This window comes from Oncorhynchus clarkii, chromosome 6, assembly GCF_045791955.1.
Source record: "Oncorhynchus clarkii lewisi isolate Uvic-CL-2024 chromosome 6, UVic_Ocla_1.0, whole genome shotgun sequence".
NCBI classification, from domain to species: Eukaryota; Metazoa; Chordata; class Actinopteri; order Salmoniformes; family Salmonidae; genus Oncorhynchus; species Oncorhynchus clarkii.
Genome location: NC_092152.1, coordinates 23,903,868 through 23,927,176, shown reverse-complemented (window position 1 = coordinate 23,927,176; position 23,309 = coordinate 23,903,868). Strand labels below are relative to the sequence as shown.

Sequence of the window (23,309 nt, the reverse complement as noted above, 5' to 3'; positions counted from 1 at the left end):
AAAAGCCTACTCAAATAAAATCTCTAATAATATTGCTGTATTGAATGTTATAGTCTCTCAGTCCATACCAATTCATAAACTATTCCTTGGATCAAAAACCCTATCAGGTTCCTTCTTGATCACCCCAAGCCTATCAAACAACCCCTAACCATCACCCCAAAGCCCATCAAACAACCCCTAACCATCTGGGACTGGCCTACAATCATATAGGACATTCACAGTCAGTCTACTAGCTACCCCAATAGTCCCCAAACCAAACACCTACCTTCCTCCTGAAGACCGAGAATGCCTGGCCACAGGCCTTACATACAAGGCTGGGGCTCCCTGAGGTTGTGGGCGGGTATGTGGAGTATCCTGCGCTGGGGGCAAACCGGAAGGGTCCAGCACTGGCTCCGAACCCGGGCTGCTGGCCTCTCACTGCCCCTGTGCCCATGACTTCATTCAGCAGACCACAGCATGAAGCCCACATGGACGAGGCCCCTGCCTGGAGAACACAAAACACAGACAGCAGTTTTCAGACTGCAGAGCTCCACAGATGTGTGAAGGGGTCTCCCCTTCCTCTCCTTTAGCTGAGACCTATCTGTGCAACACCACACAGCCTATAGTCATTTTCACAGTGATACCTACAAACGGATTGGCTAGGTTCTGCAATGTATTGCAACGGTTACTGCAAGTCTGATAACATCTCCTAAAAATAGAGTGGTCATGGAAACACTGACTATTATACTATTATGCAGCCACATGAGAAACTGGGGGCATCACGTTGTTATGGCTGAGGAAATTAAAAGCATAAGTTGAGAATGGCACAACAGAATAGACATGCCCAGGGACCGCATGCAGACCAGCCCTAATAGACCTACATCTAGCACATCCTATCATTCTTTCCCTAAATTGGATACTTTGTCTGCAGGGGAAAATTTGTGAGAAAGCAAAGGCATGTAGTGGAGAAATGATTAATGTATCAGATAAACTAACCTCGATGAGTGGCTGCAAATTCGAACTCCATATCTGTCCCCTGGAAATATAACACGAGAGAATGCATTCCCCTGTATTACCATGGGAAGATAATTCCACATACTCAATTTCAGACCTCGCTTTGTGCACGGGAGCATTGTCATGCTGAAACAGGAAAGGGCCTTCCCAAACTGTTGCCACAAAGTTGGAAGCATAGAATCGTCTAGAATGTCATTGTATGCAGTAGCTTTAAGATTTCCCTTCACTGAAACTAAGAGGCCTAGCCCGAAACATGAAAAACAGCGCCAGATCATTATTGCTCCTCCACCAAACTTTACAGTTGGCACTATGCTTTGGGGCAGGTAGCGTTCTTCTGGCAACCGCCAAACCCAGATTCGTCCGTCAAACTGCCAGATGGTGAAGCGTGATTCATCACGCCAGAGAATACGCATCCACTGCTCCAGAGTCCAATGGCGGCAAGCTTTACACCACAGCAGCCGACGCTTGGCATTGTGCATGGAGATCTTAGGCTTGTGCGGCTGCTCGGTCATGGAAATCCATTTCATGAAGCTCCAGACTAACAGTTATTGTGTTGACGCTGCTTCCAGAGGCAGTTTGGAACTCGGTAGTGAGTGTTGCAACTGAGGACCGAAGATTTTTACACGCTACAAGCTTCAGCACTCGGCGGTCCCATTCTGTGTGCTTGTGTTGCCTACCACCTCACGGTTGAGCCATTGTTGCTCATAGACATTTCTACTTCACAATAACAGCACATACAGTTGTCCGAGGCAGCTCTAGCAGGGCAGAATTTTTACAAACTGACTTGTTGGAAAGGTGGCATCCTATGACAGTGCCAAGTTGAAAGTTACAGAGCTCTTCAGTAAGGCCATTCTACTGCCAATATTTATCTATGGAGATTGCATGGCTGTGTGCTTGATTGTATACTCCTGTCAGCAATGGATGTGGCTGAAATAACCAAATCCACTAATTTGATTTTGTATATATTAGTGTAGTTACTCAGGTCAATTGCTATATTATGATTGTTACTACTGTTTTAATAACTTTGCATTTTCTGCTCTCAAGTTGTTAGTCTAAATGGGAGTCTGTATTAACTTATTTTTTAATGGATGTGTTGCCAGGGTGTTTCTCTTGAAGATGCAGTTTCTCCTGGTACATTGACCTGTATCTGCATTGAGTTCCCTGCTGATCTAGTTCTACCAATAATCATTCATTCATATCAGCAAAATGCCTCAGTTGTCTCTCAGTTTGAGATTGTATTATGATGAAATGAAATACAGTACTTGTTCAATAATCTTTACTAATACATATTGATTGAAGAGAGATAATACAACAATTACAAAATTGCATTAGGTGGGCAACAATGTGATGATTGTTTTTGAACATTATAACTCCCGCTATAAACTTGGCTAAACATTTTTAAATGTATGTAAATTGTGAAGTCTTTTGTCTGTAATGTTTGTTTCATCATGTGTCGGACCCCAGTAAGACTAGCTGTCGCCATTGGCGTCAGCTAATGGGGATCCTAATAAATCAAGTCAAAATTATGCCCAATGAATGAACTTCATGATTTCTACAGATGTGCAACCAAACAGCCTACAGACAATGGTAACATACATTAAACAAATAGAATCATTCATTGACAGGAAGCGTGCTTCCTAGGAGGGAGGATTTGAACTATGCTATAAGTATCCATTCAAATCACAAATATCAGTCACAAGCAAGGAAAGATTTCAATCAATCTGCTGTGCTTTCACAAAGCTGGCTACAACTAGCAGTAGGTACAGATGCAAAACATCAAGCTACCCTTGGTCTTGGGGGCAATCTTCAATAGTACTGATATTGCAAATTAAAGCTGGTTAATGAGAATTTCCTAGATGAGTAGATAGTGTAATCTAGCTAGCTCTTACAGTTAGAAAATAAAATCTAGCTAATAATATTAATAATAAAATTATTTCGGCATCATTGTAACTTAGCTAGCTACAGTGCCTTCTGAAAGTATTCATACCCCTTGACTTATTCCACATTTTGTTGTGTTGCAGCTTGAATTCAAAATTAATTTAAAACAATTTTTTAAATCTCACCCATCCATCCTCACACAATATAAAAAAATGTACACGTTTTTGCAAATGTATTGAAAATGAAATACAGAAATATCTCATTAATATAAGTATTCACACCACTGAGTCAATACTTTATAGAAACACCTTTGGCAGCAATTACAGCTGAGAGTCTTTCTGGGTAAGTCTCTAAGAGCTTTCCACATCTGGATTGTGCAACACTTGACCATTATTCTTTTCAAAATTCTTTAATCTCTGTTAAATGTGTTGTTGATTATTGCTATATAACTATTTTCATGTTTGTCATAGATTTTCAAGTTAAAAACTGTAACTAGGCCACTCAGAAACATTCAATGTCATCATGGTAAGCAAATCTCATTATGGTAAGTAATATCTGGCCTTGTGTTTAGGTTATTGTCCTGCTGAAAGGTGCATTTGTCTCCCAGTGTCTGTTAGAAAGGTTACCAAGTTTTAATCTGGGATTTTGCCTGTGCTTAGCTCTACTCTACTTTCTTTTTATCCCAAAAAACTCCCTAGTCCTTGCCGATGACAAGCATACCCATAGCATGATGCAGTCACCATGTGGTACTCAGTGATGTGTTGGATTTGCCACAAACATAACACTTTGTATTCAGGACATAAAGTATATTTATTTGCCACATTTGTGCCTTATTGCAAACAGGATGCATGTTTTGGAATATTTGTATTTTGTACAGGCTTCCTTCTTTTCACTCTGTCATTTGGTTAGTATTCTGGAGTAACTACAATGTTGTTGATACATCCTCAGTTTTCTCCTATCACAGCCATTAAACTCTGTTTTAAATTCACCATTGGGCTCATTGTGAAACCCTGAGCCGGAAACTGAGTTAGGAAGGACGCCTGTATATTTGCAGTGACTGGGTGTATTAATACGCCATCTAAAGTGCAAATAATAACTTCAACATACTCAAAGGAATAGGTGCCCTACTTTGCGAGGCTTTGGAAAACATCCCTGGTCTTTGTGGTTGAATCTGTGTTTGAAATTCACTGCTCGACTGAGGGACCTTTTACAGATAACTGTATGTGTAGGGTACAGAGATGAGGTAGCCATTCAAAAACCATGCTGAACACTATTATTGCACACAGAGTGAGTTCATGAAACTTATTATGTGACTTGTTTAACCTATGTTCACTCCTTAACTTATTTATGCTTGCCATAACAAATAGTTTGAATACTTACTGACTCAAGACATTTCAGCTTTTAATTTTTGATTAAAAATAATCGAAAAACATAATTCCACTTCGACATTATTGGGTTTTGTGTGTTGGCCAGTGACACAAATTTCAATTTAATACATTTTTAATTCAGACTGTAACATAAAATGTGTAAAAAGGACAAGTGATGTGATACTTTATTTAGGCACTGTACATACTGACAGTACAGTAGCTGGCAATAACGTTAACTGCATTAGCTAGCCAAGAGCTAGAGATGATTGAGCTCAGATCATTCAACATAGCTAGCTAGCTATATCTATCTGGGTAGATAGCTAGAGCTAGCTAGCTAGCTAACACATTTGCTGACAATCAACTAGCTTGGCAGCAATCAAATATTGATTATTGAGGAAAGTATCATTTCAACTACAAATAATTGTGAAATAATTGTACCTTCATAGCAACTCCGAGTTGTGGAATGTGTGGCAATAGATGGATAGTCTGACCATTGCAAAAACTCAGGAATCGTCACTTCATGTACATCTTCCTTCTTTCCACCAGCATTTAGAGCATTAAACTAGACAGCGAGAGTAATTTGATGGACATAAATTCCACCAATTGAATCGAAGTCTCGTGCAGCAGTATCCATAATGTCCAATCACAATTTTAAGGGCGTTAACTTTACTGCTGCTGTTCACTGCTATCCACCATTGTACGTTTTAATAATTTAGCAGACGACATACAGTAGCGATTAAGGTTAAGTGCCTTGCTCAAGGGCACATCGATAGCTACTCGGCTCGGGGATTCGAACCATAACCGCTAGGCTACCTAAAATTTGTGCTCGTTTAGTAGAGAGCCGTCTTAAACTTGATTTGTGTAGGTATGTCTTCTTCACATCCAATTGTCGACAGATTTTCATGCGCATATTCTCAAATCCGCATAAAAACAATATGCACATTTTCTCATCAGAGATTTGTTTACATCAAATGTAATTTTGCTGTTACATTTTCATGTACCAAATCAAAATATTTCCACCGTAATTTCTTGCATAACTAATTGTACCACAACAAAAATATCCCGTCATGTCCAATAGTGTACAACTGCAGCCCGCAATTAGGGGCGTTTCTGCATGTGGGCATCGAGCATGAACAGTGTCCTTCGCTCCCAACTGCCGAACACCTGCCCTCACTTCGTTTCATCCAACCATACATTAATCCCTCCATCCATTAGGTCTTCCACCCCTGTATCCTTACTTTATTTATCTATCCAGTCATAACTTTGTTTTAACAGCTTTATCGTTTGACTAAGAAATTCATGTATTTTCGAAGTAAAGGATAACGTTTTTATTAACTTATACTTGGCTTAAATTGTATTTTTAGGGGGTTGATCAGCTTTAATATTGCATATAAATTGTGGCTTCTATCAATGTAATGTCTGCATCATTTCCAAACCCGCATATATATATGATATATATATACTTTTTGTATATATATCTATATAAAATATATACTTTTAAAATGTATGTATGTATTTTCCTTTATTATTTCACCTAACTTGACCCTAATTGGAGTAAACTAATGGACAACGACACTTAAACTAATGGACAACGACACGCTTCTACTTCCAGCTTATACATACTATATACATTTTACAGACAATATGTTTTACAGTAGTTATCTTTTGTTTGTTTTTAGTCCTATCCTTCAGCTCCACTCAACCCCTCCCATTCATATATCGCTGAACAAATCAAATCAAATGTTATTGGTCACATATACGTGTTTAGCAGATGTTATTGCGTGTGTAGCGAAATTCATGTGCTTCTAGTTCCTACAGTGCAGCAATATCTAACAAGTAATATCGAACAATTTCACAACAAATACCTAATACACACAAATCTAAGTAAATGAATGGACTTAAGAATATATACATATATGGATGAGCAATGCCAGAGCGGCATAGACTAAGATACAGAAGATAGTTTAGAATACAGTATTAGAGCGTCGGACCAGTAACGAAAAGGTTGCTGTATCGAATCCCTGAGCCGACAAGGGAAAAATCTGTCGTTCTGCTCCTGAACAAGGCAGTTAACCCACTGTTCCCTGGTAGGCTGTAATTGTAACTAAGAATTTGTTCTTAGCTGACTTGCCTAGTTAAATAAAGTTAAAATTATTAATAATAAATAAATAATACAATGAGTAATGCAAGATATGTAAACATTATTAAAGTGACATTATTAAAGTGACATTAATAAAACACCATCCAGTTTTAATTTCTATTTGCCATATATTGTGATGTTTTACAAAAGTTCCGAACCTTCCTTTCTCATAGTTTCTACAGATTGTAAATTAAAGATAAACATTTCTACTAAACATATTATTAGATTTTTGATCCAGGTACAGTAAATGTTCCAATTCTTCAGCCGTTGCTGAACCTGCGAACCTTCTAACGTTTTTTAATTTATTTTAAACTTCAACAATGCCTACTTATCTTCTGTACTCTATTATTACAGGTGCATATACTGTGGTATTCTAGTAGGATAGTTTATAAAAGTGTGGTAGGCTAGTCTGAGTGTAGTTATTTGTGATGTGATCTAAGTGCCCCACAATCCAAAGTAATACGGTTGATAGTGTAGTCTATCAAACGAATCAGACCAATTATTTTACTAAATGTAACTTTGACTATATTTAACTGCTTGGCTTAAAGTAAAAAAAAAAAAAAAAACTTCTACCACTACCAGAGAAATACTTAAAATACTTATTTATTTTCTATTATTTCTCTATTTTCTCTCTCTCTGCATTGTTGGGAAGGACCCGTAAGTAAGCGTTTCACTATTATTTGACACTTGTTGTTTACGAAGCATGTGACCAATACAATTTAATTTGAATAATCTGTAATCGACTCTACAGTATGTACTGACATTTAGGGGCGTGGCCATATAGCACGTCACTAGGTAGGGACAGAAAAAGGGCAGGGTGTTTGTTGCGTTAGATAGATCAGTATGGTTATTTTTTTGTTTATTACTTTTTAGTTGTTGTTGGAAAAAAAAATCAATAATGCATAATATAAGGGAGTTATAGTCCAATATAGTAGGTGGCAGCAATGGAACATTTATTGGATGCCAACCGCCGTTCAAACTCATCGTAGAAGTTAACATCTAGATGTTGTTCAAATTCATACAAGTACTACTGTCAATAATACCATATGTTGCAGACTTTAAAATTGCTCACTACAGTATAAGATAGTTAGCCAGTCTCTCAAGTAGTTAACTAACAAGCAAAGAAATCGGTCTAGCTAGCTAACGTTAGTTAGCTACAGTAGCTTGATAACATGGTTTGCGAACTGTTGCATGTTTTTCTTGATTATTTGGCTTCATACAACGTTGTTGAAAAGTAACTTTATAATATTTAGAAGCCAACTTAGCTAGTTACCTTTTCAATTTAAACAATGTCAAGCGTACATGAAAGTTTGTATTTCAACCCAATGATGACCAATGGGGTGGTCCATGCCAATGTGTTTGGCATCAAAGATTGGGTGACTCCGTACATCTCCGTTCTGGCCTACTGTACGAGATGACCACGTCAAAAACAATTGCTCTTCAGGAAAGAAGGCGCTTGAACAAACTCATCCTGCCTCTACAACAGGTTGGAATATCTTATTGTTCACCTTTACAGCTTCTACTTTCCACTGCTTTTCTTTATCAAAGGTTTTCAAATCAAATTGTATTTGTCACATACACATGGTTAGCAGATGTTAATGCGAGTGTAGCGAAATGCTTGTGCTTCTAGTTCCGACAATGCAGTAATAACCAACAAGTAATCTAGCTAACAATTCCAAAACTACTACCTTATAGACACAAGTGTAAGGGGATAAAGAATATGTACATAAAGATAAATGAATGAGTGATGGTACAGAGCGGCATAGGCAAGATACAGTAGATGGTATTAAGTACAGTATATACATATGAGATGAGTATGTAAACAAAGTGGCATAGTTAAAGTAGCTAGTGATACATGTATTACATAAAGATGCAGTAGATGATATAGAGTACAGTATATACGTATACATATGAGATTAATAATGTAGGGTATGTAAACATTATATTAGGTACCATTGTTTAAAGTGGCTAGTGATATATTTTACATCATTTCCCATCAATTCCCATTATTAAAGTGGCTGGAGTTGAGTCAGTGTGTTGGCAGCAGCCACTCAATGTTAGTGGTGGCTGTTTAACAGTCTGATGGCCTTGAGATAGAAGCTGTTTTTCAGTCTCTCGGTCCCAGCTTTGATGCACCTGTACTGACCTCGCCTTCTGGATGATAGCAGGGTGAACAGGCAGTGGCTCGGGTGGTTGTTGTCCTTGATGATCTTTATGGCCTTCCTGTGACATCGGGTGGTGTAGGTGTCCTGGAGGGCAGGTAGTTTGCCCCCGGTGATGCGTTGTGCAGACCTCACTACCCTCTGGAGAGCCTTACGGTTGTGGGCGGAGCAGTTGCCGTACCAGGCGGTGATACAGCCCGACAGGATGCTCTCGATTGTGCATCTGTAGAAGTTTGTGAGTGCTTTTGGTGACAAGCCAAATTTCTTCAGCCTCCGGAGGTTGAAGAGGCGCTGCTGCGCCTTCTTCACGATGCTGTCTGTGTGGGTGGACCAATTCAGTTTGTCTGTGATGTGTACGCCGAGGAACTTAAAACTTACTACCCTCTCCACGACTGTTCCATCGATTCCTGAAGTCCACAATCATCTCCTTAGTTTTGTTGACGTTGAGTGTGAGGTTATTTTCCTGACACCACACTTCGAGGGCCCTCACCTCCTCCCTGTAGGCCGTCTCGTCGTTGTTGGTAATCAAGCCTACCACTGTTGTGTCGTCCGCAAACTTGATGATTGAGTTGGAGGCGTGCGTGGCCACACAGTCGTGGGTGAACAGGGAGTACAGGAGAGGGCTCAGAACGCACCCTTGTGGGGCCCCAGTGTTGAGGATCAGCGGGGTGGAGATCTTGTTGCCTACCCTCACCACCTGGGGGCGGCCCGTCAGGAAGTCCAGTACCCAGTTGCACAGGGCGGGGTCGAGACCCAGGGTCTCGAGCTTGATGACGAGCTTGGAGGGCACTATGGTGTTAAATGCTGAGCTGTAGTCGATGAACAGCATTCTCACATAGGTATTCCTCTTGTCCAGATGGGTTAGGGCAGTGTGATATCAGTTGCAATTTATGTATGCAGTATTGATTCATGTCAAAATGAAAATCAACTCCAACTCTTGACTCAGTCAACAGGCTGACCTGGCTCTACATGAGGCAATCCGCATCGCCCAGGAGTCCAATGATCACGTGTGCCTGCAGCACTGCCTGGTAGGAGATTTAATGTTTGTGTTATATGCCCAACATACAGTATTTACATAATGTGTAGTCAAGGTTGGTCAGTGTCTATTTCACATTCTCAGCACCAATACTGTACCTGTGTAATCATCCATTAATGTATTTGTCTCTTTCAGAGTTGGCTTTACACGCTGGAACAGATGAAAGGACCTGACAGCTCTGCGCTAACTGAATACTGTGAAAATGGACATCCACTTCTGTCTACTAGTAAGAATTTCATATGCCTGCAGATGAGACTGGAGCACTCCAGGTTTACTTACCGTTTTATGCAATAGCCTCTCAGTTTCCTGACTATGGCGGTTCAGTAGATCCAGGTGATTACTAACCCTCACATTACCACCATCCTCCTTACCAGTGCACCAAATCTGGAACCAACAAGACCCTGAACAGCTTCTACCCCCATGCCATAAGACTGCTAAATAGCTAATAAAATGTCTACCCGGATTACCAGCATTGACCCTTTTTTTGCACTGACTCTATGCACCCACACACACTGGACTCTACTCACACATGCTTATACTGACATCCCAACACACAAATACACGCTACATACGCCAACATGCACACACATGCATACTGATACCTGGGGCGGCAGGGTAGCCTAGTGGTTAGAGCGTTGGACTAGCAGCCGAAAGGTTGCAAGTTCAAATCCCGAGCTGATAAGGTACAAATCTGTCGTTCTGCCCCTGAACAGGCAGTTAACCCACTGTTCCTAGGCCATCATTGAAAATAAGAATTTGTTCTTAACTGACTTGCCTAGTTAAATAAAGTTAAAATTATAATATATATTTTTTAAACTCACACAAACTTTTACACTCACCACATACGCTGCTACTACTTCCTATTGTCTATCCTGTTGCCTAGTCATTTTATCCCTACCTATTTCTACATAGCTACCGCAATTATTTTGTACCCCTGCCATGTTATTTTTACTCATTATTGTTATTTGTTGTTAATAATTCCTCTTAACACAATTTTTCTGTAAATATATAAATATATATTTTTTAAACTCTGTATTGTTGGAAAAGGATCCGTAAATAAGTATTTCACTGTTAAGTCTACACCTGTTGTTTATGAAGCATGTGACAAATAAACTAGTTTTCAGAGGGGCTTTCCTTTCATTTGATTTTCTCTCCTCAGTATTTGGCATATCTGGGCATTCATTCCCTGGTCCAGCAGGGGGCGATCCAGGGCAAGACAGCCCATGAGCTCATGGATGCTCTGAAGGACACAGACATCCTGCAAAGTGCTGGAAGCACAGCCTGTCAGAGCTCATAGACATCAGCCTGGCTCAGACTTCATCCATATGGATGATGTATGGCAAGAGGTGGGTCTCCTTCACTCATTCTGACATTCCCTGACATAAAGAGTCCACACTAAAAATAAAAGATTCAAACTGCAATGAATTGAATATAAAATAACAAAACCTGGTTGTCACTCACATAGTTGGCAGCAATGTGAACCACAATTCCCTCTGCCACCTGGCTGAGCTGCATGCTGAACAGATACTGTAGTTAGTACACCTCTTCCCACCTCTGTCTCTGGCTCCACTTCTGTCTCTGGCTCCACCTCTTATCTGTCTTCTGTCCCATCTCCCTCAGGGCTGTTTCACAAGCATTGATGTGATCCAGATTACATCTCAGGAGATGTGCACTGGTACTGACTCGGTCCCACAGTTCGGGAACCACTGTTCTAGTTAACTGTATGTACAGGTACTGCCAAAATAAGGGAAACACTTGAGTAAATTAGGGTTCTGGTGGCTCTGTTATGGTGTGGGGTACATTTTTCTTGAATGGTTTTGGTCTACTCAACCCCTTGGTGGGCAAGTTAAACGGCAATACATTCACAGCCATTCTGAGTGATCACTTTTTAACCTATGGTGAATCATTTCTATACTGATTGGAGTGGTCTCTTCCAGGATGACAATGCCCCCATCCACAGGGCACGAGTGGTCAATTAATGGTTTGATGAGCATGAAAACTATGTAAACCATATGCATGGCTGTCTGTCATCACAACCTAATTGAACACTTATAGGAGATTCTGGAGCGGCACCCGAGTTCTCCACGACCATCAACAAACACCAAATGATGGAATTTATTTTCAAAGAATGGTGTCGCATCCCTTCAATAGAGTTCCAGACTCTTGTAGAATCTATGCCACGGTGCATTGAAGCTGCTGGCTGATCGGGGTGGCCCAACACCCTGTTAAGACACTTTATGTTGGTGTTTCCTTTATTTTGGCAGTTTACCTGTGTATGTGTTGTGTTAACAGGAAAGCTCAAGTGCCGAAGGCGCTGAACCGGACCACTAAAGCGTACAGTATCCTGCAGAGGCTGCAGCTGTACTGTGAGAAGACCAAGTACTCAGAGATGAGCATCAGGTGGGCCAGGACACTAAATAAAAACACCAGACCTCATCTGTCGATGGAGTCCTAGAATGTTGTTTGAATATGTGTTTATCAATTTGTCAAAGCTGCAGTATTTGTTTTTATATTTGTGTGTGTGCCTTGTGCAGGGTGATGCTGGCCATTGCAGAGTTGCATTGAGAGTCGTCAGGTGTTGCCACAGCCCTTGCTCTCTTGCTGCAGGCCCTGGCCAGACAGCACCATCTACATGCCCTGGTCTCTGACTATCCTGCACCTGGCCTTCACTCAGGCCAACACACGCAATATGTAAGCATGGTATGCTTGGTGTATACACACATATTCTCAGATATACAAATCTTTAATCTCTTGTCCTTAGACGGAACTGTATACTGTATGCAAAGCATACTCCCACGTGTAGGCAAAACAAGGAAATTCATACTGGGTTATATTTAAAAACTCCATCAATAGTTAGTGTTGCTTTCTGTCTCCCTGTCCAGTTGATACTGGGAGTGCTGGAACAGACTCTGTGTGTCCTTTATTATCCCATCCTGGCCCATGAGCAGTCATGGATAAGGGCAGAGCTCTGCTGCTGCCAGCCCGCTGTCAGGTGGCCACTGCTGGGTCCCAGCCCAGTGGTCAGAGGCATGCAGGTACCACACATCCCCAACAGCAAAGCTTCATATCACTTTCTCAAAGAAATGTACATGTTTGTTGGTGGTTAGGAGGACTTTATCATTTGAGTACACATAGGAGTCTTTCCGCATTGTATTTTCTTTTGAGTCACATGAGCAGTATCAGCAATGAGAATTACACTACAATTTTGGATATTTACACAACCCAGACGTCTGATTCCCTGTTGTCTCCCTCCAGGTCTGGGCCTGGCTATGCAGACTCTGGTTGAGGCTGTAGCCTACTTCTCCATGCTGGACTGTAAGGGGCGTCTGTGGGACATCCACTACCTGCAGGCCCGACTGCACCACACCCTGGGCCAAACCCCCCAATGCAACAAATGTGCCAAGCTGTTCCACCTGCTGGAGCTGCAGGCGCAGGGGGCAGCCGTCGCCATGCGACTCTGAACAGTCATCACCACCCTAACACAGACCGGTACATATACTGGTGTACTCTATCTTTGTCATGAACTTCACATTTCATGCTATCTTTTGTTTCAAATTGCTGCATTAGTAGAGAAACAACTGGTTTAGGCACTCCCAATTTTACATTGCAAACGTGTATCATTTTTATACAATATAAAGATCAAACTTCAAGTCTCTAAATCTTAAGTTTGTTGTCCTTTTTTCTTGTGAAACTGCGAACCTGAAAATCACTATAATTTGTTCCACCTGAAAATGTTTCTGACTACACTACCACTAGATGGCGATCACAGCTATTGGAGAAAAAGTGCAGCCTGGCTGGGCCTCCCCACAACCTTTGTGTATTTTAATTTGCATACATAACACCCACATAGTATTTGAATTTCAGCATAGGGTACATACCAGTAGTCCACAATGAGTTTTACCTTTATTCAGGAAAGAATCCTTTCGAGGTTGTCATTGCCTCTGTTGAAGGATGTCAATAGAATAGATATCATCAACATATTTTTCAAAGTCCCAGTGGTGGGATCTCATCAGAGGTCAAGACAGAGATGTCTAGCATAGAGCATCTAATCATCTATGCTTAGAGAATGAGGAAGGCTTAACCGAGCTGTCAGGTAGAGTCAGTTTTACCCACCACGATATGATGAATGACCGTAATATCAGAGCCTGGCAGAAGATGAATACGTTTTAGAGAGCAAGGTGATTTTTCTTCAGTTGGAGCATACCAGTGAACAATGTAATTTCAACTATTGAAATTAAGTGAAAATATTCCCTAATTTTAATGGGATAGTTCTGAGATTGAACTGAAATTAGATCTCTGTGTGTGTGCCATAACGTAACACATTCAGTGGGAAACTGAGCTAAGCAATGACACTGCATATTGTTTTGGTTAGTCTGGTGTAGATTTATGCAACCTCTAAGAGTGGTCATTTTTTAATGTGCCAGTCATGAGCGCCACTATGTTCACATTATCTCTTCATAATGACACTGATCTAAGAAAAGGTCTTGTGAAACAATTTGAATCTTTTGAATATCCTTAATTGCCCTTTGGTTTGTATACAGAAGAAGCTTAGTCTAATAGCATTTAAAACATTACCTAACGTTGGTTTGCAAACACAGAAGTCTTATTACTGAAAGGAAGCAGTGACATGCTGAAACAGCCCTGAGCCTTCAAATATTTCATTCTGGCTCTTTAATCATTTCAGAGGTACAAACTCGAACCAACTTAGGTAAAAGGCAATTGACTAATGTTTGAGTGGGTTAGTTTTTGAGAAATTCCTCATGTCCCTCTCGCAAGGAAAAATGCATTGTCATCATTACTTGAACTTTTTTGGTTGATTTCAACAGTTTACATTAGACAGGAAGAATGTTGTTCTGTTCAATTGCACAATCACTCTTACCATTAACATGCAGGTTTAGTCCAGGTGTTGAAAGTTCGACAATTTAAGTTGTGTGTTTCTGAATGTTTGCACAAGAAGCACTCTGTAAGGCCCCAGGCGTGTTTAGCTACCTCACTCTATAAACACACAGATGGTGGGCCTCGTGGAACAGAAACGGGACAGAGCCTGTGTAAATACACACAGTAAATATACACACGCTGCATAATTCACTCTGCTCTTGTGTGTGTGTGCGTGTTTATATCTCTGGAGATGGAGGGAGCTACAGCCGTGGGATGGCTGGTCTTTTCATCAGACAACTCTAGATGGGCTATGTGATCATTGACGCTAGATGTTCTCTGCACCAGTGGCCTCCCCTGTATGTGAGCACTGAGCCTTAACGTTGACACTAGACTCTGTTCAGGCCTGTGCTGTCATAAGGATCACAGTAGTTGGGGAATGGGATATGTTCCATTAGCACAGTTAAGATGAGTTGTGTCAAAGGATTGAAAAACACTTGCTTTACTATTTATGTATATAATCTACAGCTTCATTAGCCATCCTTCCCCATCTGCCCACAGGCTGAATGCTGTCTGAATGAATTGGAATAATTTCACTCTCACAAGGAAGAAGAGAGTAGAGTATACACAGATAGTGTCTCAGGCCACATTCTTTTAACCTGTCTCCTCCCCTTCATCTACACTGATTTTGAAGTGAATTTAACAAGTGACATCAATAAAGGATCATAGCTTTCACTTGGATTCACCTGGTCAGTCCATGTCGTGGAAAGAGCAGGTGTTTCTAATGTTTTGTAAATTTAGTGTATATCATTCTCATGGAGATTTTCACATCTATGTTGTTAAATGTTTGACTCTTTATTCAACTGCCAAGTCACCAACTCTGCCACCTATAGTCCTAGTGGTGAGGTCTATTAGCATGCTTGTCTTTTCAGTTATTGAGAACCTCATAAAAGAGAAGAGCGGTTTGATAGAGAGGAAGTATTTAGGGTGAATCCTATGTGTGATTTATTGTCTATTTAGCTTCCTATACTTCACTGGTCTATGGAAGCACAGGCAGTTCAATGGCTTCAGTGATTAATCCAATTGGAGGTTTTTGTAAAAGCCACAGCTGGTGCCAAATGCCACATCTTGCCAAGATTTGTCAGAAGGAAACTGCTGGGTATTTTGTTCTTCAAACTGTTAAAGGAAGTTGAGCCAAATGTTTTTGTATGAAATGGTACTTCAGTCAGTTGGTTAGACATAATGTAGCTGTTATTAACATATTGTGTACTGTAAAACATTCTGCTACATCCTTGCTTCAATAATTTGATTTCATACTACAGTAACATTCGTTCAGCAGTTAGGTTACAGTTATCAAAGCAGAGAAGGATGTTCCTCAGAATATGGGGAACAGGCAGAGTAATGTGAAATATGTATTTGTTTAAAATGTTTAATAACAAGCATGGCAACAAGCATGGCATGAGAACAATGCAAGTTTAAAAAAATATATCTGCACATGTATTTTTTTAAATACACTAAATTCACTTACTCGATATTAAACATTAAAAATGTGTCTTTCTTAACAATCCTCATCACAAAAAAATATAAACATACCATTTGAATAGGTCAATGGCAGCCATATTTGAGCCCTTATTAACAGCAGGCCCCCATGGGCAATGGGCAGAGTTGAGATGAAATCAGTAAAACAGAAATCACTGTTACAGATCAGAATTCTCATGAAAATAAAAATGTAGCTACCTGTGACCAACATCTTCATAAGGCAGATGGTAGACCTGTAGCCTGGTTGACAGATCTGTTTGTGCTTTAGCCAACCCATAAAGCACCAACAGATCTGACAACCTGACCTGTTAAGACCTGAGGTGGAAGTCGAGGAGTTTTCAGTGACCAACTGTGGTATTTTACATGGTTAAAACATACAGACCATTTTTCCTTGATGGAGAGACAAAACAGTCATTTCTCTATATTTGATTTGTTCAATGGACAGAGACAAACCACTTTGACAACCTTTCATATTGGTGTTCACATTATCCCCTAAAACATGACCTTTCTTAAATCTCAGATAAATGGCTATTTTTCTGTCAAACAGAATGATTGCTCATCATCACAGAGTAAATTGACTAATATGTTGGCTAATATTTCATAAGCAAACTATTTCAGAATGTACATCAGGTGATCCATGGTGTCCATTTCAGTTCTGGCCCATTGGTATTTACAACCAGCAGGAAATGACAGTTACAGTCCAGCGTTCTGCTACCCCACTGCATTGCATAAATAAACTTCTTTCTTTAGGATAATTGACAAGGATCTCTTGATACAGCAAGGATTTAAAAAATGCCACTCTCAGAGTTGCAATCGCACTTCTTTTTCAAAACACAAAAATAAATAATGCTGAAATAAAAGCAAATAAAAGTTGCCGATTATTTGGTGTGAAGAGAGGAGGTATTGATGTGGAATAAAGTCATTTTCCATGTCTTGAAAGGAATTTAGGCTGAAGAAAAAGTGTCTGTGCCTCCTTGAGGAGCCATTGTTTCATTGCAGATACATGGCCTCTCTATGGCCCTGTCTCTTAATGGCCCTGTTTCTTTATGGAGACTCAGTAGCCCGCTGGATAACCCCCTTTTCTGGGGTCGGACTCAGCACAGAGCCGCTCCCCCTGTCGCACCACCGCCTGAACTACTGATCCAGGAGTCATCAGCAGCTCTGTTACATGGTTCTTCTGTGCCAGACCATCTAATACGCTCTATTACACACACACGCACAGATTACATTTCAGTTACCCAAAAGCTTTTTCAAATGAATTTGTATTTTTTCATCAAACAATATTCTATGCAATATTGTTCAAAATTACCCACCTTTTCAAAGCCATGCTCCACTACTGTCATATTTGGGTTAAGTTGATTGTGAATTCGAGGTTGTGTCACAGCTTTTTTGAGGTCGTAGTCAAAGAACAAGGAATTCAGAATCACCTATGTAAATGAGAAAAGGAAGCTACTTATACTCTGATTCATCACGATATCACAATGCAAGGATAGATGGCTGTCATGTGTAGGCTTTATCTGTTTTAGATTATCAATTTATTTGTACGGCTCAAGACTTACTAGGGCAGTCGCTGTGGTGATCTTTGTTCCACCAGAGGCTCCCACCACCATTTTAACTCTATTGTCTTTGTCCAAGATAATAGTTGGGCACATAGAAGATAGAGGCCTTTTACCTAAAACAGAGAGACAGCTAAATATTCAGACAAAGTTATTCTCAGAAAACAAACCAGCCAAGGCTCAAATTGGGGCCATGTGTAAATTGAGAACTTTCAGTAGCTTACCGGCAATAAGGATATAGATTTTAGTTCCTATACTATCTCACCGGGCTGGATGAAGTTGTTAGGAGATGGAGGGATTCCAAAGCCATTGGTGATGTGTGGAGAGCTGAAGTCATCCATCTCATCATTGAAAATGATGCCAGTTGATCGGGACATGACTTTGGAGCCAAAACTGAAGATGGGAAATGATAGGAGTTACATATCCTATGAATGTTATTTAACGGTTAAATGAAAACAGAGAATCCTCAGTTAGACCATCGGCAAGCAAAGGGTGTTTAGAGTGTCTGCTATATTAATGATCTGTCTCTGGATATCTATAATCTACCCTGTAGCATTATGTATTCATTAGTCCTATTGTCTCAGGAGGTCTTGCCTTGTGGGACTCTTACTATAGATTGATTGTGCTGGTGGCAGCCACAGCACTTCCATCCTCTGCTATGACGGACAGGTGTGCTGTTCCGTGATTGTCAGGGACAAAATAATCTGGCTCATAGTAGCTGTCGGGATGAGTGGTGTCATCTGTGATCTTACTCCTGATCCCATCAGCAAAGTAGTCTGAGGTCATGTTGTGGATGAGCTGGAGAGAATATTAAATCATCAGTAAAAAAAAAAAAAGGAATTCAGTTGGTGAACAGCCTATTCTTTAAACAACTACAAACCATCTTTATTTCAAAGTCAAATATATATTTGTGAGTGAAACTGTGTACTTGAAAAATGGGAATCAGGGTTCTCACATCAGTGATATTGAGATAGCGTGGGTCCCCTAGTCTGCTCCTCTTGGCATAAGCAAATCGGAATGCTTCCACGATGCGGTGATATGTCAAAGTCTTTTTCTCGGCCGTAGAGACACTCGTGCCAGTAAAATTATACCCTGAAGAAAAAAACACAAAAAATATTGATGTACAGTACCAGCCAAAAGTTTGGACACACCTATTCATTCCAAGGTTTTTCTTTATTTTTTTACTATTTCTACATTGTAGAATAATAGTGAAGACATCAAAACCATGAAATCATTCATATGGCAGTAGCCCAAAAAGTGTTAAGCAAATCAAAATATATTTTATATTTGAAATCCTTCAAAGTAGCCACCCTTTGCCTTGATGACAGCTTTGCACACTCTTGGCATTCCCTCAACCAGCTTCATGAGGTAGTCACCTGGAATGCATTTCAATTAACAGGTGTGCCTTGTTAAAAGTTCATTTGTGGAATTTCATCCTTCTTAACGCATTTGAACCAAGTGTTGTGAGTGAGTGTTGTGACAAGGTAGTGTTGGTATACAGAAGATAGCTGTATTTGGTAAAATATCAAGTCCATTTTATGTCAAGAACAGCTCAAATAAGCAAAGGGAAATGATAGTCCATTACTCCATTACGTTACTTTAAGACATGAAGGTCAATCAATCCGGAAAATGTCAAGAACTTAGTTTTTGCTCTTCTCACTAACAGCAAATTATTGCATCTTTTTATTATATTTAGCTACCTGTTTTTTGTCATGAATAAGTCAGAATTTATTCCCCATTTGGACAAGTCTACTATGCTACTGTTGCCTTCTTGCAATGCAATACTTCAACCACTGCAAACTGTGGCTTCGCATGGTCTAAAGTTTGCGGGAGGATAAGCACATTCTCGGTCAACTTCAGTTTTTATAAACGTCAACTTTTGAGTGAAAACTGGCGCACGCACGTTTTGGGACATATTTTGTGCATATGCAACGTTTATAAATGAGGCCCCTGGTGAATTAACTGTGGCTGAATTAGTGTAGAGGGTTGGTGGTGGTTACGGAGGGGGCGGAAACAGTGTCCAAGCAGAGTACAGGGGAAGGAAACCTGAAATACTCTGGTCTGCATGGCTGAGTTCAGACTCAGAGTTAGCTAGGCTGCTGCTCACCGTCCACTATGTTGAGTATGAGTGCCAGGACTGGGCCGCTGGAGGGGGCGTCTGGGACGTGCATGGTGTACTCTCCCACGGTCAGCTTCAGTGGGTTCTCATTCAACACAGGCCGGTACTCCAGCAGGTCCTCCAGGGTTATAATCCCTCCTGAGAAGAGGAAATAACTGCTCAAGAAGCACATCGACACACTGCCTATAAGATCTGTATCGCTTGATCATCCTCATAGTGCACAACAAGAATGATGAGATGTAATAGGATTTTATAATGCACAAATGTAAAGACCTGCTGCCTGGATGTCATCCACAATTGTCTGTGCCATTGTCCCATTGTAAAAAACATTCGGTCCCTCCTCTGCTATCCTCTCATAGGTGTCTGCTAATTTGGGAAATTTAACGATGTCATTTTCCTTCAGGATGTTTTTCTGGGAGTCACAGAACACTTCACTGGAGTACAAAATCAAGAACAGAGAACTTATTATCAGGAGTTATTCAAGCAAACCCATAGAATAAAAGGACCAGAATTCCCATGGCTTTGTCATCATAGGTTTTACAGTGGCCAATCAAATAAATCATCAGTGGTCATAATAAATCACAGAGGAAGCCATGAATGACATCAAAGTAATCACATTTTATTGGTTGAAATATGTGGTACTCTGTGATAAAATCAACTAATCCTATTACAGCACTTCATAGAGCATTACATTCACGCTGATATTAAAAGGTACATTTGTAGAAGTGGTTGTAGTAGTAATATAGAATTTACAGATAAAATCAACAACATTTCAGTGTTTGTCCTGTCCTCACCACATATTGGCATCTCCTTGAATAGCGTCCTTGTTCTTGGAGATGGCTTTGGCCAGGGCTTTGCCTATAGGGAAACCGATGCGTGCCAAAGCAATGCTTGGCTCAAACAGATCCTTCCATGGCAGCCTGCCATGTCTCCTGTGTGCCATTTCGTAACCACGGATCTCCCCAGGAATGGCAATAGACAATCCACCTGTTATGCAGAGAAGACTTTACCACCATTTGCACAAAGTTGAAACCCTGCTCACAAAGGATTTGAAATACATATCAGCATATTTCCTCATTTTGACAGGTGAAACAGTTGCCCCCTTGTTGTACCCATGCATATGATGCAGACAGTTAGACCTAATGTTCCTTAGAATGATGGAAAACCAGGGAAGAGGATGCCTGAAGGTTCATACTATTCTCGCAGTGTCATCTCTCTATCCCCATCTCACTGTGATACACTTCAGCTACCGTATAACTGTTCAGCTGTTATCTTGAACCACAGAACCTGCCTAACCTATCCTGTACCTGACGTACATTCTAGAACAGTAGAACTGGTACCTTTCCGAGAAAGCTGGGTGTTATTGCCAAACATGTCTTCTGTCGCGTTCATGGGTGCTGTCTCCCTCGCGTCAATGGTTTCAACCTTCCCTGTCGAGCAGTGATATAAAATGGAGACATGGATGTGTTTATTAGCATTTTGTCATTTGTGGAGGCTTGAGGACACACTGACTCACCTGTGGAAGCGTTATAGATCGTGAAGAAGAGCCCCCCTCCAATGCCCATGCTGTGAGCGTTCAGGAGGCCAACACACAGAAGGGCAGCGATAGATGCATCCACCGCTGAGCCATTCCTCTTCAGAATGTCCCTAGGTACACACACACACACACACACACGCACACACACACACACACACACACACACACACACACACACACACACACACACACACGTAATTCTCCTTGTAGAGCTTAATCATGTCCTGTCATTTGATTGCGTACCATGAATCATTGTATCAAAGGGAATTAGTTGGCTCGTGTTACGTTACTTACCTCCCCACCTCAGAGCACGTTCCAGCATCTGCAGCCACGGCAGCTTTGGAGTAGAAATGGTCTGAGGGGGAGATGGGGCTCTTGTTTCCCATCCCCATGAACACCCCCACGAACACTCCCACTGCAGCCACCAGCAAAACTACCAGCCCAGCCACCAGGGATTTTCTGACCATTTTCCTGCCCAGGGGAACCAACACACCAACACATCTTACAGTTAGACAGGAACCTTACAGGTATATTTATTCTTGATTGATTGAATTTATTAGATCATTAAAAGTAGTAAGCTGCGGGTGGGTGATCTAGCAGTTTAGCCGCTAGATGCACATGTCTCCGGTGCACATGTACTGCTGCAGCATAGGTTCCAATCCAGCCAACTGCTATTTCAGCACTCTATATTTCACCATAATCTCTCTATCAAATAAACAAACAAAGACTTAAAAATAAAAATAGATACAAAACAATATATATACAGTACCATTCAAAAGTTTGAACACACCTACTCATTCAAGGGTTTTTCTTTATTTTTTACTATTTTCTACATTGTAGAATAATAGTGAAGACATCAAAACTATGAAATAACACATATGGAATCATGTAGTAACCAAAAAAGTGTTAAACAAATCAAAATATAAATAGATTCTTCAAAGTAGCCACCCTTTACCTTGATGACAGCTTTGCACACTCTTGGTATTCTCTCAACCAGCTTCATGAGGAAGTCACCTAGAATGCATTACAATTAACAGGTGTGCCTAAAAGTTCATTTGTGGAATTTCTTTCCTTCTTCTTGTGTTTCAGCTAATTAGTTGTGTTGTGACAAGATATAAGGAGACTATGTGAATCAGGCCGTCATGGTCGAATTGCTGCAAAGAAACCACTAAAGGACACCAATAAGAAGAAGAGACTTGCTTTGGCCAAGAAACATGAGCAATAGACAGTAGACCAATGGAAATCTGTCCTATGGTCTGATGAGTCCAAATTTGAGATTTTGGGTTCCAACCGCTGTGTCTTTGTGAGACACAGAGTAGGTGAACGGATGATCTCCACATGTGTGGTTCCCATGGTGAAGCACGGAGGAGGAGGTGTGATGGTGTGGGGGTGCTTTGCTGGTAACACTGTCAGTGATTTATTTAGAAATCAAGGAACACTTACCAGCATGGCTACCACAGCTTTCTGCAGCAATACGCCATGCCATCTGGTTTGTGCTCAGTTGGAGTATCATTTGTTTTTCAACAGGACAATGACCCACAACACACCTCCAGGCTGTGTAAGGGCTATTTGATCAAGAAGGAGAGTGATGGTGCTACATCAGATGACCTGGCCTCCACAATCACACGACCTCAACCCAATTGAGATGGTTTGGGATGAGTTGGACTGCAGAGTGAAGGATAAGCAGCCAACAAGTGCTCAATATATGTGGGATCTCCTTCAAGACTGTTGGAAAAGCATTCCAGGTGAAGCTGGTTGAGAGAATGCAAATAATTTGCAAAGCTGTCATCAAGGCAAAGGTTGGCTACTTTGAAGAATCTCAAATACAAAATATATTTTGATTTGTTTAACAGTTTTTTTGGTTACTGCATGAGTCCATTTGTGTTTTTTCATAGGTGTGTCAAAACTTATGACGGGCACTGTGTATATAAAAAACATTAAGTCTTTGTATGCACCGGAGGCAGCGGCCTAGACCGCTAGACCACCCTATGCCACATATACAGTGCCTTGCGAAAGTATTCGGCCCCCTTGAACTTTGCGACCTTTTGCCACATTTCAGGCTTCAAACATAAAGATATAAAACTGTATTTTTTTGTGAAGAATCAAC

General features: G+C 40.7%; 3 protein-coding genes and 1 pseudogene across 5 annotated transcripts in view; 2 read left to right on the top strand and 2 right to left on the bottom strand.

Annotated features, from left to right (window-relative positions):
* LOC139410841 (E3 ubiquitin-protein ligase RNF34-like) overlaps positions 1–4,858 on the bottom strand; it is a 28,378-nt gene extending 23,520 nt beyond the window's left edge. The window contains exons 1-2 of one of the 3 annotated variants that reach the window (XM_071156410.1): positions 4,677–4,858; positions 266–484 (exon numbers count right to left, since the gene is read on the bottom strand). In XM_071156410.1, the coding sequence (XP_071012511.1) occupies positions 266–484; positions 4,677–4,682 (225 nt within the window). In that variant the 5' untranslated portion in view covers positions 4,683–4,858. The remainder of the gene's footprint in view (positions 1–265; positions 485–4,676) is intronic. The other 2 variants (XM_071156411.1, XM_071156412.1) reach the window with 2 other exon arrangements.
* A 2,848-nt stretch (positions 4,859–7,706) lies between these two features.
* LOC139412335 (anaphase-promoting complex subunit 5-like) lies at positions 7,707–12,261 on the top strand (annotated as a pseudogene).
* On the top strand, positions 12,137–13,235 carry LOC139411989 (anaphase-promoting complex subunit 5-like). The gene is made up of 3 exons (XM_071158758.1): positions 12,137–12,267; positions 12,459–12,611; positions 12,832–13,235. The coding sequence occupies exons 2-3, from the start codon at positions 12,527–12,529 to the stop codon at positions 13,035–13,037; spliced, it is 291 nt and encodes a 96-aa protein (XP_071014859.1). The 5' UTR covers positions 12,137–12,267; positions 12,459–12,526; the 3' UTR covers positions 13,038–13,235.
* A 3,809-nt stretch (positions 13,236–17,044) lies between these two features.
* Positions 17,045–21,669, bottom strand: LOC139411988 (glutathione hydrolase 1 proenzyme-like). The gene is made up of 12 exons (XM_071158757.1): positions 21,497–21,669; positions 21,182–21,312; positions 21,006–21,095; positions 20,460–20,652; positions 19,939–20,099; positions 19,654–19,803; positions 18,502–18,638; positions 18,157–18,344; positions 17,812–17,939; positions 17,550–17,662; positions 17,304–17,417; positions 17,045–17,191 (listed from the first exon to the last, which is right to left on the bottom strand). Exons 1-12 carry the CDS (start codon positions 21,667–21,669, stop codon positions 17,045–17,047), a joined length of 1,725 nt encoding a protein of 574 aa, XP_071014858.1.
* Between the last annotated feature and the right edge of the window lie 1,640 nt (positions 21,670–23,309).